Raw genomic sequence first — 16,604 nt, forward strand, 5'->3', positions numbered from 1 at the left:
GGGTTTGGTTTTGTGGGTTTTGTGGTCTTGAATTAAAGGGTTAATGGGGTTTTGTGGTTGGGTTGGCTGGGTGGGATTCAGGTCGTCAGCGCGGCGGCTTCTAGGTGGCGGTGGTTTCACGCTTGGGTGGGATGGTGGTTTTTAGGGTTTGAGTTTGGGTGGTAGCTGAATTGGGGTGACTGTGGTGGTTTTTTTTAAAAAAAATTTTTTTTACTTTTAATTTTTGGCCAATCAAGTAACGACACGTGTAAATTAAACTTCAAAAAAAAATACCTACTCAACCGGTTCCAAGTAAAATGGGACCATTAAAAAAGATCGGGGGGTAAAGGTGGAATTAATAAAAAAAATAATCCAAAGGTAGGATTATTTTTAGCAGACGGGCCAAAGGTGAGATTATTCTAGGCAATTTTTCAAAAAAAAAAAATAGACAAAGGAAGTGAAATATAAAGGTGTCCATTGTGAAGAATGAAACATGTATTGATCCGGACGATTAATCAAGTTGGTGTTGGAACTCCGTACAAAACAATTACGAAGACTCACATGAAATCAGAAATTGACATTTGATAAGGTGTTGCGTGGGCCCCATTACAAATGTCAAGTGGGCAGGACCACTTTTGGGCTTTTTCTCCTCCAATTAAATTCACTTTGCTACAACTTTTTTTTATGTGGATAAAAAGTACACTCTACCATTTTTATTTTTTATTTTTTTATTATTTATTTTTACTGTTGACAACTATATTAGTACAGTTCTACCCGTACTACCTATTCTTATCAACAACTAAGCAAATCTCTTGTAATGAAATTTCTAGGAATTTCTCAAATTAGCTTGGTTGTGTATATAAAACGTTGAAATTCTCATAAATTTTCATTGACTAATGGTCTGTTCACTTCAGCTTAATCTCAGTTCAGTTCAGTCTAGTTCAGCTCTAATCAATTCAATTTAGTTCAGTTCAACTCTAATCAGTTTAGTTCAGTTCAACTCTTAATTTTCTTCTCTCATAAAATATTCATTTCAGCTCTATTCAGTTCATTTCAATTCAACTCCAATCAGTTCAGTTCAGCTCCAATTAGTTCAGTTCAGTTTCAATCAGTTCAGCTCAGTTCAATAATTATGAACATATCCTAAAGGCACCTTGGTAATTTTCATGACTTTTCCCTTCATCCATTTTATTTTTCAGTCAAACAAATACTTAATTTTATGGTCAGTTTGTATTTCAATGTGGGATCAATATAGGCACTTTAAATTGATAATTTTCAATGAATCTAGTTTGTTAATTCGAGTCAAGGTAACCTGATACACAAAGTTCCAATTCAATAGGACCCATCTTATCATATACTCTATGATAAAATACTTGTACAGTTGTATCTAACAAAGAAAAATATCTGTTTTTTTTAAAAACTATTTGTACTATCTACATGAAGGTTGGCCTTTAAAGGGTATGCACGTGCCTTGTGTTGCGGAAGCAAGGTGTGAAGGTGTCAAGTAAAAGAATAAAGAAAATGTAAGGTGAAAAAGTGAGAAAATATTTAACCACTTGTACTAATCAAACCAAAGCATATGGTTAACTTCTAATGATCCTTTTATTAAGGTTAATTTTGGAAGCTCATGCACGCATGTTTTTTGGACTAGTTAGGTCGCTGTAATTATGTCATTATCATTAACTCTATTATGCGGCTTATCATTTCAATCAGGTTTAAGTTTTAGGGTGATTTAGTTAGGCTCAACAAATTTAGTTTCTTGCAATCTGGTTAAAGGCAAAGATATTACAAAGTACTCCTTAAAATAAATATGAGTATTTCGTATTGAAAATCTATATTGTTGGTGCCAACGTATTGAAATTCTACATACTTATACTAAAGTGTAGTCTTTTTGGAAGAGAATTTTTCCTCATTAACTTTACTTCTTTTTTTTTTCCAAAATTATTAATTTATCTACAAACTTTATTACTATTTGTGCTTAAATATTGACTTACTTTTCTATAGAGATTTCTATATTTCAATTAGTACTTCGTATTAATTGCAAAAACCGAGCATGACTCCGAAATTATCTAGTAAAAATAAAAAATAATAACAATTATTTTATAGCTATTATTTGTAGGTCAGACGACAGAGAGTGAGGAAAACTTGTAATTTCAAGGTTAAAAGGTGAATCTCTTGCAACCAACTACATTAAACCTTGTTTGATAAAAACAATTGAAAGTGAGAGAAACTTGTAATTTCAAGATTAAAGCGAATCTCCTCTAACTAACTACATCAAACCTTGCTTGATACAAAACTACTCCTGCGTAATTGTGTAACTAATATGGATAGAGACCTTGCAAAGAAAAAGACTTCTCCTAGTTTGACGGTCTTCCAACACACACTAGTTAATGATTTGAAAACTAGATGTACACATGAATGAAGTTAAACAAAAAAAAAAAAAAAAAAAAATTGAATAATCCGGCTGAAATGTACGAATGATTCACAGTATTCATAGTAAACGCAAAGTTGTACTATCCAACTTTAAATAATTATAATTAAATAAAAATAAAAAAGCGGTCGATTATTAAAATTGTATGAAATAATAATAATAATACAATAATAATATTTGAAAGGTTTATTCTATGTAATTTGGTCAGACAGCTGCACCTTTTTCTCTCTCCTCTTTCTCTCTCTCTCTCTCTCACATTCATTCATTCTTCCCCCTTTCGCTTTGTCCCATTATCTCCTCCTCCTTCTTCTTCTTCTTCTTCTTCTTCCTTCAGATCTCTTTTCTCTCTTCTAGGGTTTTGAAGATCCAATTCTTTTTCTAACTCTTTTATTTCTAAATTAATCCAATTTTTATTTTATTTTTGGTGCCCCCGATTTCTGATTTTGAGGCATTAAATGTTGAGATCTCATATTTAATCTGTAATTTTTCGATTTTTTTTCCTTCATTTTTGTAGTTAATTTAGGGATTTTAGCTCGTTTTTATGTATTAATTCTTCTGATTTTGGTTTTGCAGCTGCTCTAATTAACTTGGTAGTGGATGATTTCTAGGTTTGGTTCTTCAACTCCTCTTTCAAAGGTCAGCTCTCTCTATTTTATTTTTTTCAAATTTAAATAAAATTAAATAATAGTAGTATAAGCTTGCTGATTTGTAGAGATTGATTTCATGTGAATAAATCCTAAATTTCTGCTTCCTTTGTCCTATAATTTAGCCTTTCTAATTGGTTATTAGTCTTTGTGTGACTCTATTTTTAGAAAGTTTATGAATTATTATTAAGTTTTTATAAATTGAAAAAAAAAAGGTAAAAAAGATTGAGCAAAGGCGAAAAAAATTGAATCTTTTGAGTTTGATGGATGTGTTGGACATTTTCATTTTGTGTATTTAGAGGGTTTCGTCTGCTCAATTTAGATTTTGTGAAATTTCAGTGTGTTTCTGGAATTCTGGGAAGTTGGTATAGTAATTGATACGCAAGAAAAGCTCGAGCGCAAGTGAAAGAGAGGGTGTGGTTGGAAAATGGAAGAGGTGGGAACACAAGTGGCTTCCCCCTTGTATATACACCAAAATATAGGTGGGAGGTTTTGTGAGGGGGCTTTGATCGGTGCGAAGCGTAGTCTTTGTTATAATTCTGGTAGTAATCATCATCAACAACAACAGCAACACTCACAAATCCATCGTTCTGGGCATGGATGGAATCCCAAGGATTGGGAGTGGGATAGTTCCCATTTCTTAGCTAGAAGTAGACCTCTTGAATCTGATCGGCTTCGTCTGGGTAGTCTTCATGAGGTATCGACTCCTAATAACAAGGAAGTTGTCAACCCTGTTTTAAGCTCTTCCTTTACCTCAAAGAGCAGCAGCCCTCCTCATGATGATCAACAAGGTGGAAATAGTCTTCAATTACAGTTAGGTGGGGTAGGAGACAATAATGGCACTGGAACCAGTTTTAACAAAACCAGCGTTGGGAATGTTCAGAGCTCAAACTCAACAGAGGATCCGGTTTCCTCTTCAAGGCCCAACAAGAAGGTTCGGTCTGGTTCCCCAGGAGGTGGGAACTATCCCATGTGTCAGGTGGATAGTTGTAGCGAGGATCTCTCCAAATCTAAGGATTATCACAGACGCCATAAGGTTTGCGAGTTACACAGCAAGGCCACCAAAGCACTTGTAGGCAAGCAGATGCAGAGGTTCTGCCAACAGTGTAGCAGGTGTGTCCCTCCTCCTTGTTGATATTACTGCCTTAAAGACTCTAATGAACATAGTAGTATTACCATGCTTTCAATTCCTCACAATTTCGAGGATGCGGGGATCTAAAATCAATAAAATTGTTCTGATTTGCTTACCTTGGTTTCTGTTGCTAGGTTCCACCCACTAGCTGAATTTGATGAAGGTAAAAGAAGTTGTCGACGAAGACTTGCTGGTCATAATAAAAGAAGAAGGAAAACTCAAGCGGAGGACACCACATCTCCGGCCATACAGCCTACTGACAGCCTCAAGACTGGCTATGGAAATTTGGACATTGTCAACTTGTTGACAGTTTTAGCACGTGGGCAAGGTACGATTTGTTTAAGCTCTTACTAAAATGATTTTTTCCTAATGATTTTTTCAAAACATTAATATGTAATCTTCTGTTTTTGTAGGGAATGCTGAACAGAATGTTCCTCCTTGCCCATCGTTACCTGACAAAAACCAGCTTATGCAAATACTGAGCAAGATTAATTCATTACCTCTGCCTACGGACATTGCAACAAACCCTAATATTCCACCTTGCTCAACCAAAAATGGTTTTGAACAAGGTGCTTTGGGTCAAAGCAATATGGATGTTGATGCAGCTTCTAGATCAACTACCGATCTTCTTGCTGTCCTTTCAGCCACTTTGGCAGCATCAAGTCCAGATTCTCTTGCGTTCTATTCTCAGAAGAGTAATCCTGGCAGTTGTGTGGATAATAATAAGTCAACTATTATGGACAAAGATACTGGCTCAGATGCATGTAAGAAGCCGTCTATAGAGTTACAGTCACTAGGTGGAGAGAGAAGCAGTTCAAGTTATCAATCTCCAACTGAAGATTCAGACAGCCAAGTTCAGGACACTCGAACGAACCTACCGTTGCAGCTGTTTAGTTCATCACCTGGGGATGATAGTTCGCCTAATCTGGTTACCTCAAGGAGGTATTTCTCTTCTGACAGCAGCAATCCTACTGAAGAGAGGTCACATTCATCGGCTGCACCTGTAACTAGAAAACTGTTTCCATTGGAAGCTGCCTCAGAAAGTGCTAGGCCTGTCAGAATGTCATTTAGTGAGGAGGCCAATGTAAACGCTGAAGCAAGCCGAACTGAGACCTCTGCTTCTAGGATGACTCTGGAGCTCTTTACTATGGGAAATAAAGCTGCCAGTAATTCTTTGCAGAACTTGCCACACCAAGCAGGGTATACATCTTCGTCTGGTTCTGATCATTCTCCACCAAGTTTCAATTCAGATCCTCAGGTAGTGTTAAGTCAATAGTTTTAAAATATCTTTCTGTTGTCTAGGTTCTTGTCACCCGACTCACTCTCTATTGTTGATTCATAAAATGATCAGAAGGATCGCACTGGCCGAATCATTTTCAAACTGTTTGATAAAGATCCCAGTCAATTACCTGGAGCATTGCGCAATCAGGTGGGACATTAGGTTTCACATGCATGATAACTTTGTATGCCTTGTTATGATTTGTCAAGTGTTCCTAACACTGCTAATTGGTGCCACAAATTGCAGATCTACAATTGGCTTTCTAACTGTCCATCAGATATGGAGAGTTACATTAGACCTGGTTGTGTGGTTCTTTCAATATATGTATCTATGTCATCTGCTGCCTGGGAACAAGTGAGCCCACTACCATAATGTTATACTTATTTCTAGTGGAAAATTGACTGACCTTGCAGGGGTTTTTGGTTTCAGCTTGAAGAAAGCTTTCTTCAACGAGTTGAGGCATTGGTTCAGGATTCTGATTTTGAACTCTGGAGAAGTGGGAGGTTTTCAGTGAACTTTGGCAGGCAGTTAGCTGTTCATAAGGATGGTGAGTCTTTTCTTTTATATAAAAAAAAGTAGATGATATGCAGGCAACTCAGTGTTGCATATGTTTTTGTGTCTGTATATCCTTCCAGACCCGTTTCCCTATGTTACCCTTTGGACTGTGAGTGTCTGCGTTGAATTGATTTCAAGTGGCAACGTGGTGTATGCCATAATTTTGATTCAGTGATGGGCTATTTTCTCCTTCATTTTCCAGGAAGGATTCGCATTTGCAAACCTTGGAGCACAATGAGTTCTCCCGAGTTATTTGTGGTTTCTCCCTTGGCTGTTGTGAGTGGACAAGACACATCTCTTGTGCTTAGAGGGAGGAACCTGACATCTCCTGGTACCAAGTAAGTGCTATGCATTTGTTACTCTCTCCACCCCATAATGCTTTCCCATTATTGTAATCTTTCTTTCACATATAACAAGATAAGCAAGCATTGTGGTAGGAAGGCATATTCTGCAAGCTACTTTTATTCTGCAATTTTTTTCTGATATAATTCTTGTGAAATTTGTAGGATTCATTGTGCATACATGGGCGGATACGCATCAAAGGAAGTTTTGAAATCATCTGATCAAGGATTACCATGTGAAGAGATACGATTGAGTGAATTTAATGTTCATGCTGCAGCTTCTTCTGTTCTAGGCCGTTGTTTTATTGAGGTAAGATCTATTTGATGCTCTGTTACCATTCTTGATATTTTAACAACCTTAAATGAATATAACTGATGTATTCTGAATTATCTTAACAGGTAGAAAATGGTGTGAGAGGCAATTGCTTTCCTATAATAATAGCAGATGCCAAAATTTGTCAGGAGCTTAGGCTCCTTGAACGTGAATTTTATGAAGCAAAAGACTCTGATGTCGTAACTGATGATCATGCCCAATATGTTGCAAGTCCCCATTCTCATGAAGCCCTGCACTTCTTAAATGAACTCGGATGGCTTTTCCAGAGACGAATATCATCTGATATTGCAGTTAATGATTTTATGCTTCATCGCTTGCAGTATCTCTTGACATTTTCCACTGAAAGAGATTACTGTGCTTTGGTTAAAACACTTTTGGATATATTTGTTGAAGCGGAGTCTAGAATGGACCGGTTATCGACGGAATGTGTGGAAGCACTTTCAAACATGCACCTCTTGCACAGGGCAGTTAAAAGGGGCTCCAGGAAGATGGTGGACATGCTTGTTCATTATTCTGCATCCTGTGACGGTGATTCTTCGAAGAAGTACGTCTTCCCTCCTAATCTCCGTGGACCTGGGGGCATCACACCTCTGCATTTGGCTGCTTGTACATCAGGCTCATATGATATTGTAGATGCTCTTACTAATGATCCCATGCAGGTAATATGCTCCAACTTTTGCTTCTGTATCAGCATCTTGCTGTAAAATCACAAGCTACAGAGTTACATAAGGTTTTAAGGATCTGTCTGAGCACTATTATGGACTTGCTGTACATTATTTAGCTTGTCTTTTGTTTTTTGTATTGGTTTTGTCTGTGCACAATGAGTTATTGTGATGACTGGGTTTTTTTTTTTTTTTTAATTATTTTTCCTTCCAGGATTTAAGTTGTATCTTTCTAACTAGTTCTTTGATGTAATATTGGTGTAGATTGGACTGCATAGCTGGAGGTCTCTTCTAGATGATGGTGGTCAGTCTCCATATTCTTACGCTTTGATGCGAAATAATCATACACTGAATAGCATGGTGGCTCAAAAGCTGTCTGACAGAAGAAACAGGCAAGTCTCTGTTACTATTGGAAATGAGATTGTTGAATCCTTGGTGCCTGCAGAGGTGAGGCAAAGGCCAAGCCTGCCGCTTGATACAAAACAAAAATCTTGTTCTAAATGTGCTATGAGGAGTTACAGTAGAATGCCTGGTTCACATGGTTTTCTTCACCGTCCCTTTATTCATTCTATGCTAACCATTGCAGCAGTATGTGTTTGTGTCTGCTTGTTCTTCAAAAGTTTGCATGTAAATTCAGGCACTCCTTTCATGTGGGACAATGTGGATTTTGGGGCTATGTAGTGCTTCAAAAGTGCAAGCTAGTTTCATGATATTTCAAAAAAAAGGTTAAATGAGCTGCAACCCTCTATCTATTGAGGCCCAGTGGGTGATTATGACGTTTTGGAAGAGAAACTATCAGGATATCGGTTGCAATGGTATGCAGGCAGTTATTTAAGGGGCAAAAACATCGGGATGCTAATTACAAACGAAAATATGGCCATGTGTTCATGCTTCATGGTTTTGGAATTTTGATGTTACATTTCCTTGCTGAGGCTCGATGAATAAAGAATGAAAGATTAACCGATGCTGCTTCAGTCTGTTGCTTCAATTTATTTTGCGCCCATCTGGAGATTCTTTAAATTTGAGCTTAGCCTGTTCTATTGATGACAGACATTAAACTTTTGTGTTTACCTGTCATCCAGCTCACTGGTCTACTTAGAAAATGACATTTGGAACATGTTTCTTGAATATTTGATGTCTAAATCTATGGTAAGATGTAAGTGGTCCATATGATAAGTTATACTTCGTGGATTGGAGGCTGACGGTCTTGAAAAAACAATCAGGACAAGAAAGTACTTGCTGCTCGATTCGTTTGCTTATTTCTGCTTGAAATAGCAAGAGAGTAGAGTTGTCTATAGGTGAACGTTGTAACTGTAAAGCAGATGTGTAGGATCAGTAGGTAATTTTTGTTGTATACTTGATATTTTTTTTTTTTTTTGAAAACAAGTCATTATAATATATTATGTATACGTATTTTTCAACAATTTTATTGAGCAGTATTCTATATTAGCATGTACTAGGTGGAAAAACTAAGTTGTGGATACCATAAGCATGCTCTCATAGTGAGATGCGCGTATTGTTTATATATAATATGGATGTTTCATTGTTGTCATAGCATCGACAGTCTTCCGTGAATACTATGAAATTAATCATCGAACCTGATTGTAAAAATGATTCATTACATCGATTGGCTTTTGTTTTTTTCTAGTTTACTTGTACAGCTGACACTGATATCCAGCATCGGTTTTTGTTACTTTGCAATTGCCTATTAACTACGCTATGCTGGTGAATCTTACTCTGAACTCATAACTCTTTCAATAGCATTTCCCAATTTGCTGAACAAAATACCCTGAATATGCATACGGGCAGTGCGTACTTAACAGAAATGCTGTAAAATTCACAATATTGTATATATCAGCATATATGTAGGTCAGCAACAATAACTAGCTCTTTTCATTGACTTAATAGTTGCAATTTAGAAATATACAGAGTAACATATTGAATCCACCCCAAGCAACAAATGAAAGACTGATACACCAGTAGTATATTTGACACAACCTACAAGCTGATTGCTGGAAATAATCTTGTGTACATATCTGCACAAACATACACACTTGCATCTACATAGTACTTAATTTAGGTGTAGCTAGCTACCCGGAAGTCCTGGGTTTCCCGGTACTGTTGCATCTTCCTTTGAGAACATTCTGAGTGAGAGCTTCGCCTAAGCCTTCTCCTACCCCCTCCACAAGTCCTCCCATGAGTCCAACAACAACGTGGGATGCAATTTTAGCAGCCACGCCAAACATGTTGGGTTTCTCAAACTCAAGGCCTTTGATGCCGTTGGCATGGAGGCCATTAACCATGCTCTTTGCACACACAGCATGCAGATAGTAGTCACACACAGTGCATTGATAAACTTTCCCTGGTCTTCTCTTCTTGCACTCGCTGCACATCATTTCGCCTGGAGCAGTAGATAAAGCAGTGACTGGTAAGATGACAAGGGAGTGAGGATGGGTTGGAAAATTCATCTTAGCTGACAGCATGGCGCAGCAAGGATGAAATTGAAAGCTGCAGGCACTGCAGTGAAACAAGTATCCCTTTGGAGACTTTCCACACACATCACACTTTGATCTCAAGAGTCCTCCTTTACCTATTAATCCATGACAATATTAGATATACTTGTTAATCAGTTTTATACAATCCAAAAAGTTTCAAAATTGATCAGTTGGTTGTTTCTCCATCTTATTAGTTGTATTCATAACATTTAATTATGACTAAAGAGTTTCAAATTCTCATCAAACACAGTACTTGGTGGGTTCAATCAGGTAACAATTAGTAAGGATTTATTATTATACCAGGTTTCGGAGTGAAAACAAGCTGATGCTGAGAGTGCAGAGGATGGGCCTTAAGGACAGGAGGGGCTAAAGCACAGAAGTCATGAAGCTCAAAGTTGCATTGTTGGCAGGTAAAACGAGAGCCAGCACCATACTCCTTACAACCCATACAAGTAAAGGGGTTCGGAAGGTTCACCTGCACCATCCTATGTTGTGGGTGGTTTGAAGTTGTAATACCTTCACCCAGCAATAGAGCATCTGCATCAGGGGACACCGGAAATTCAATTATAGGCTTAGCAGCCTGCTTTTGTAACGATATCTGCAGGTCATACTGATGATCATATTCATGAGTACCTCGAGTACTATGAGTTCTTTGTACAATTTTAGTTGATTGAGAGTGAGGCAATATTGGTAATGATAGTGGTGGTGGTGCGGCTGCTACTTCCGTTGGCTTTGGAGCAGCAGCCGATCTCTTAATAACAAGGTTGCCAGTTGTTGATGAGTTTCTAAATGATGATCTTCTATACATAATTAATGAGTTTTGATTAAAAAAAACTGGACTAAAATTTGTTACTTTCCTAGTATGATTAAGGGATATGTATATAGGTGCTGATGGAATTAAGCAATAACACTTGAGGTTTATTTATATTGGTAGAACTTCAATAGTTGTATGAAAAAGTTGTTACTATAGATTATGTGACTTTGTCTCTATTTTTCAAACTGGCCTACCATTGGCCCATCATGAACAAATTAGATGTAGGCCCTTTTGTACATAACATGATCCTAAGCATATAGTCTTTTTCCAATGGAATGACAAGCCTATAAGACTTGAGCCCTACTCTATGTGTGCGGTGTGTCTATCTGTATGTTACGTGAACAACTAGAAAGAGTTAACAATGAACCGACCCCCATCTCCGATGAAATATTTAGTACATGAACATATTTTGGTAATTGATGTATTTATGTACAGTGGACTTTTTTGCATGATAGTGTAATCTGAGTTAGACAAAATAGTTCAATCTCATATTTTGGTGATATGTTAGATGGGCGAGGTAGTATTATAGTATTTGTTGTAATCTATAGCTCTAATGGTACCTTTTACGGTCACAAAAGTATACTTATGTGATTACACTCCAATTAGCGTTAGTAGCAAATTATTTTCAGTCCCGTACATAAGGCTATGCAAGGTTTTTTTTTTTTTTTTTTTCCTTAAAAAAACAACAAAAACCAAATAAATGTTGGAATCTTGAAGGACTTGAAAGTGCAAAATCACAATTATTGAAAAGAGATAAAAATGAGACAAATTTCACAGAAAGTCAAGACACTTATAAAAAGTTAAATCTTGAGTAGAAATCAGGTTTGATTAATTTGGCTTGCTCACTAAAAGCTGATTATTCTTATTCGATTCAAAGAGATTTTGAAAACAAATGGAAGAAAATGTGGTGCCCTTTGTTGCTTCGTTGCACTTACTTTCTCTTTTAATCTGTTAACATCATTTGAGTATTATGTTGTTGGAAGCTGGAATTAACCCCAACTTACCATTAATGTACACCATCCGTTCTTTAATGTTTATCCTATTTATTTCTTTTCACTTTTTCACAGTTTTTGATCCATATATATATATTGAGTAGCATTAAAAGTTGTGAAAGGTTAATAATTTGAAATTAGACACGAACTTGTATCAAGCAAGATCACACATGTTTTTAAAAAAAAACATCAAAAATACAGATATAGGTGGTTCAATCCAATTGCTTATGATACATTAGCTACATGCTTAGCTATTACCTCTTCAAGCATGTGAGAAGAAATTTATTGATTTTGTTTTGAGAATATTACAAATTACAGTCGGTTACAAAGGAAGCTCAAAAATCACCCTATTACATGTACACATTAATAAATATTTATGGTCAAAGTTTCTCTTACTTAAAAGATACGGGGTGATAGTACAAAAGATACATGAACGGAGGGAGTAATACTCATTGGTTTAACCATTCTACTCCCTAATTCTAATGTGGAGTGCTGGTGGGTTCCCAATTAATTTCCAATCAATTTGATTCTAACCTGATTCCCTTAATTATTAATACAAGTATATCAGCCTTGTTTAACAAGTGATTCTTATTCCCTCTCAATTCTAAGAGTAGCAGACATCTCTTTGTTTTTTAAATCGATTTTATTAACCAAACATAATTCTTTACAATAATTCGATAAAATTTCAAACGATAATGGAAATGTCACTGAGACATTTTTTTTGACACGAGTAGTTAGTTAAGCATATTTACTTTTTCAAATATTGGTTAGATAATAGACATATTACTATTGCTTAGATATTGGTTATAGACTTCTGGATGACTCTTAAATAAAGGATAACATAATTATTTTATTACCTTCGATTTTTTTGATCACATACTGTTTATGTGATCAAAATAAAAATAAAGCTAGACCATATTCGTATATGATTTGTAATTTAAATACGAAATACAAGAAAAACATTAGTAACATGTGTAATCTTATTGACATTGTGTATAAAATGATAAGAGAAGAAACTTCAAATAGAAACCTACCATTAATAATTAACCTAAATTGTAGGTTAAGAGTTGAAATTGTAACATGGCACAAGATGAACATCATACCAGCTTCAACTAATGCGGAGTACGGAGTACCATATTCTCGTAATATGTACTTCGTATATCTTTAATCTAGATAATTTAATAAGATTATTAGTCATAATTAAAACCGACCCCAATTTCATTCCAAAAAAAAAAAAAAAAAAAAAAAACCCAACCCCAATTAATAACACATGGATTAATTATCGACGTAAATCAATGCTTAAGTGGGTGATTTTTTTTTTTTTTTTTTTTTTGACAGGATAAGTGGGTGAATTTTAATCTATTTATTTAATAAAATTAAATAAAAAACAACCAGTAGACAGACAATTAAAATCTACTGTATGGAAATGAACCACAAACTAATTCAACAAATCACAATTTCATAGAGTACTAAAAAAAACAGAGAATTAAAATGTCAAACAAATTAAAAAGACATACTAGCTCTAATAAATAGCACTAAGCAGCCGTGTTAATGGCATATTTCAGTTGTCTACTGTATAGTAAAAGTTAGTCATCTGATTCTTAGCAATGAAGCCACAAGTAAGCTGCAGCTAGCGCGATTCATGCTCGTGAGCAAGTCCTCTTTCTTTTTGTTGCTGTCACAGTAGACGATGTGCTTTCTTTTTCCTTGTTAGTGTTGGAGGACAAGTAGCTATTAGCTACCTTGTGATAGTTTGAAGGACACAATTTGCTTAGTTTCTGCCCAAGTTTCTTCTCATAAGATTCCACTACTTCATACCTACAACATCAGATGTGGAAAAACAGAATCAATAATTCACGCTGCATATGAACTGCAAGCAATATATAAGGTATTCGAACTCCTAAGATTGCCTAGTGCATTGTACAACAAAAATAAACCGAAACACATACATGTGTGATGTGCATACATACCAGTAAGCTAAGCATTGGTAAGGCGCAAATTTATCATAAACTTGTCTAGCATCCTTCCTATCATGTACCTATATATATAAATGGTGTATGTTTTTGGGAGAAAATTAATATGAGTGGCACGAGTACTCGAGTAGCAAATAAGATCCCTTTAAATGTAAAGAATTGAAGAAAGAATGAATCTGACCTCACACAAATGCTTGATTGTTTCTGTATCTATAGGGATGTTTCGATAGTCTCCCATACACATTAAAATGTTGTTGGCGGCAAATGGACCGACTCCTTTCAATGTCATCAACTTATTACGAATGTTATCATCATCAAAATTTTCCTCATGCTCGAGCTCTAGATCTCCAAGCTTTAATTCACCGTTCTCCACCAAATTAGCCAATTCAATGATGAATTTTGCTCTAAACCCAAGATTGCAACGCTGTTTAAGAAATTCCTCACTTAAACCTGCCAACTCTTTTGAGCTTGGAAAGTTTCCAAGTGTTCTGAGATTAATTTTGGAAGTTGATCTTTTGCAACTACGAAAGTAGTGGTTAATTTTTCTTGGTCTAACAGTCGTAGCAGTAGACTTGTTACAATCTTGAGCTAGACGAACATCTTTATGCATACCCGAGTGAAGTTCAGCTTGAAGCTCGCAAAGATATTGACACATTTCCAATGTTCTGTTCCACCTATATATAATAAGCTCATGCATAATGTATTAGAGATCGAACTAATTTGCAAAACTAAAATAATGAAAACGCAAATTCCTGAAAGAATTACTACTATTAATAGCAAAATAAACGAACAAATATTGAATTGAATTGCTTACGATGTGTTGCAAAGAAGAATAGCCTTGATTATATCCTCAAACAAATCAGGAGCGCGAAAAAGGCGGCCAAATCCTTTACTTGCTGCTTCAGGATGTATCTCTTTGAATTTCCTTACATCAATTTCATCCTTGTTTGTTAACCTCAGCATGCGTACAACTTGTTTCTATAAACATTTTGAAGATATTTTCAATTAGTATTACGTTATACATTTATTACAATAAAAAAACACCCAAGTGTGTATAAGAAATTTCATACATATATATATGTAAAGCAAGCTAAGGCACGCATAATATAATGTCCGTTAGTTCATTTAACTATTTAAGTAAAAAAGTTAATAAACGTAGTAAGATAGATTATGTACATACCCGAATGACCTCATGATCAAAGTCGGATAGGGAGGCGGGTTCCTCAGCGCGTATAATTAAATGTGAATGGTTAAGCTGATGATCGGTAGAGATAGAGACCATGAGAGAAGAGCAGCCATCAGCAAGTCGTAAAGGGCGTCGAAATGAATTAAAAGAAGGAATCCATTGGTTAGGGAGCATCATGAAGAAACCATGATTACAAACGGACTTCTCCAAATTGAACTCTTTCTCTACCTCTATTACCATCACTTTCTTCATCATATTCATGTATATGTAATACGTACTCCGTACTAAATTTGAATATACTCCTATATAATAAAATGGATAATATGTATAAAAATAGCTTAAGAAAATTGATTTTGTATGTGATTTAATGACATTGAAATATTAAACAAACGGTAATTTTATAGCTAAGTTAGCGGCTCTTCAGCTTTCCGATGCATGCAGTAATGCTGCATGCTTCTCTGAGTTGCCTTTTTTTTAAAAAAAAAAAAAGTTAAGTGTACAGTAGCATGCAATTTATTATAATTGGCCGTTAATTACATTTTACAATGGAAATTAAAGAGAAAATAAATTTTTGTCTTCTTCATTTTTTTTTTTTTATTCTTTTTTTAATGTTTTATATTCTGCATTTAATCCCCTCTCTAACATCACTTTAAAATACTCCCTCTAATTTTTTTTTCTTTTTTTTTAAAAAAAATTTATTACAAGTTAGAAAATTTTTAAAATTATTCTTAATATGAAAAGTTTCATTTGATCTATCTGCACACTATCAAAAATATCAAATTTACTATAAAAAAATATCAAATTTGTAATTAATTTAATTTATTGATACATAGTTAATCAAAACCGTTGAAACAACAAGAATTTATATATTTGTACGTAGTGTATATATATATACATATATATATATACACACATATATATATATACATATATATATATATATATATATATATATATATATATATATATATATATATATATATATATATATATATATAATGGGCATGTAATAATGTCAAATTTAAATCTATACTTCTACTTCATGTATTTATGAATTCTTATGCTATGAAGCTTTCACAAAGTTTTAAAAATCTGTATCAAGCTAACAAAGAACGGGTTAAAAATATTTATACTACGTATATAGTGATAAAATTATGTTAGACATTTGAAATATGTGAAGCATTGGCTTAGTGGTAGAGTGAGTGGACGTCACCTATTTTAATTTGACCTTTTGTCAATTCACATACATACGGTAAATTGTCTTTGAATATCTATGGGGTAAGACAAAGCATAACATGTAGGATATCGTTACAATCGCATGTATACTTCCAATCTTTCATACGATATCAAACCATTTCCGTTACTCCTTAATACCTTATTTCATTATTTGTAACCCAATTGGTTCATTACCAGTCCTCTCATTCTATATTCATTTATTTACACACTATCATCAATATTCTCATCTATTGGTACCTTATACAAATCTATGAGTGAGGAATTAGGAGATAAAGGGATGGTTAGTCCGTCCATCCCCCCCCCCCCCCCAATAGATGGGAGTTCAATTCCTCATAGCCCACATTCTTGCTTGTGATAAGGGCATCATTGCTTATTATTAGATTGAAAATACCCACCTACCATTCAGCTAGTGCAACATATCCATAACAACATCGATCTCCCCTGGCCTTTTTACTTTTTTTTGTAATTATTATAATGGCAGGAGGAGAAAGGTCGAAGAAGGTTGAATATCCCACTCGCCCACTAGGGTGAGAAGAACCCTCTTAATTATA

The 16,604-nt window shown here is 35.1% G+C and overlaps 3 protein-coding genes across 3 annotated transcripts; 1 reads left to right on the plus strand and 2 right to left on the minus strand.

The window, feature by feature from the left end:
- Positions 1-2,599: 2,599 nt before the first annotated feature.
- LOC145613447 (squamosa promoter-binding-like protein 14) lies at positions 2,600-8,914 on the plus strand. The gene is made up of 12 exons (XM_081668548.1): positions 2,600-2,889; positions 2,984-3,046; positions 3,394-4,167; positions 4,321-4,514; positions 4,600-5,444; positions 5,538-5,615; positions 5,712-5,819; positions 5,895-6,012; positions 6,223-6,358; positions 6,527-6,671; positions 6,761-7,354; positions 7,622-8,914. Exons 3-12 carry the CDS (start codon positions 3,482-3,484, stop codon positions 8,036-8,038), a joined length of 3,321 nt encoding a protein of 1,106 aa, XP_081524674.1. The 5' UTR covers positions 2,600-2,889; positions 2,984-3,046; positions 3,394-3,481; the 3' UTR covers positions 8,039-8,914.
- A 336-nt stretch (positions 8,915-9,250) lies between these two features.
- LOC145615537 (uncharacterized) lies at positions 9,251-10,722 on the minus strand. Its single transcript, XM_081670610.1, has 2 exons — positions 10,153-10,722; positions 9,251-9,947 (listed from the first exon to the last, which is right to left on the minus strand). The coding sequence occupies exons 1-2, from the start codon at positions 10,658-10,660 to the stop codon at positions 9,448-9,450; spliced, it is 1,008 nt and encodes a 335-aa protein (XP_081526736.1). The 5' UTR covers positions 10,661-10,722; the 3' UTR covers positions 9,251-9,447.
- Positions 10,723-13,298: 2,576 nt separating this feature from the next.
- LOC145614082 (uncharacterized) lies at positions 13,299-15,078 on the minus strand. Its single transcript, XM_081669080.1, has 5 exons — positions 14,812-15,078; positions 14,446-14,609; positions 13,813-14,305; positions 13,629-13,696; positions 13,299-13,476 (listed from the first exon to the last, which is right to left on the minus strand). The coding sequence occupies exons 1-5, from the start codon at positions 15,076-15,078 to the stop codon at positions 13,299-13,301; spliced, it is 1,170 nt and encodes a 389-aa protein (XP_081525206.1).
- Positions 15,079-16,604: the final 1,526 nt, after the last annotated feature.

The sequence above is a fragment of the Chenopodium album genome, chromosome 25, assembly GCF_948465745.1.
Source record: "Chenopodium album chromosome 25, dcCheAlbu1.1, whole genome shotgun sequence".
Classification (NCBI taxonomy): domain Eukaryota; kingdom Viridiplantae; phylum Streptophyta; class Magnoliopsida; order Caryophyllales; family Amaranthaceae; genus Chenopodium; species Chenopodium album.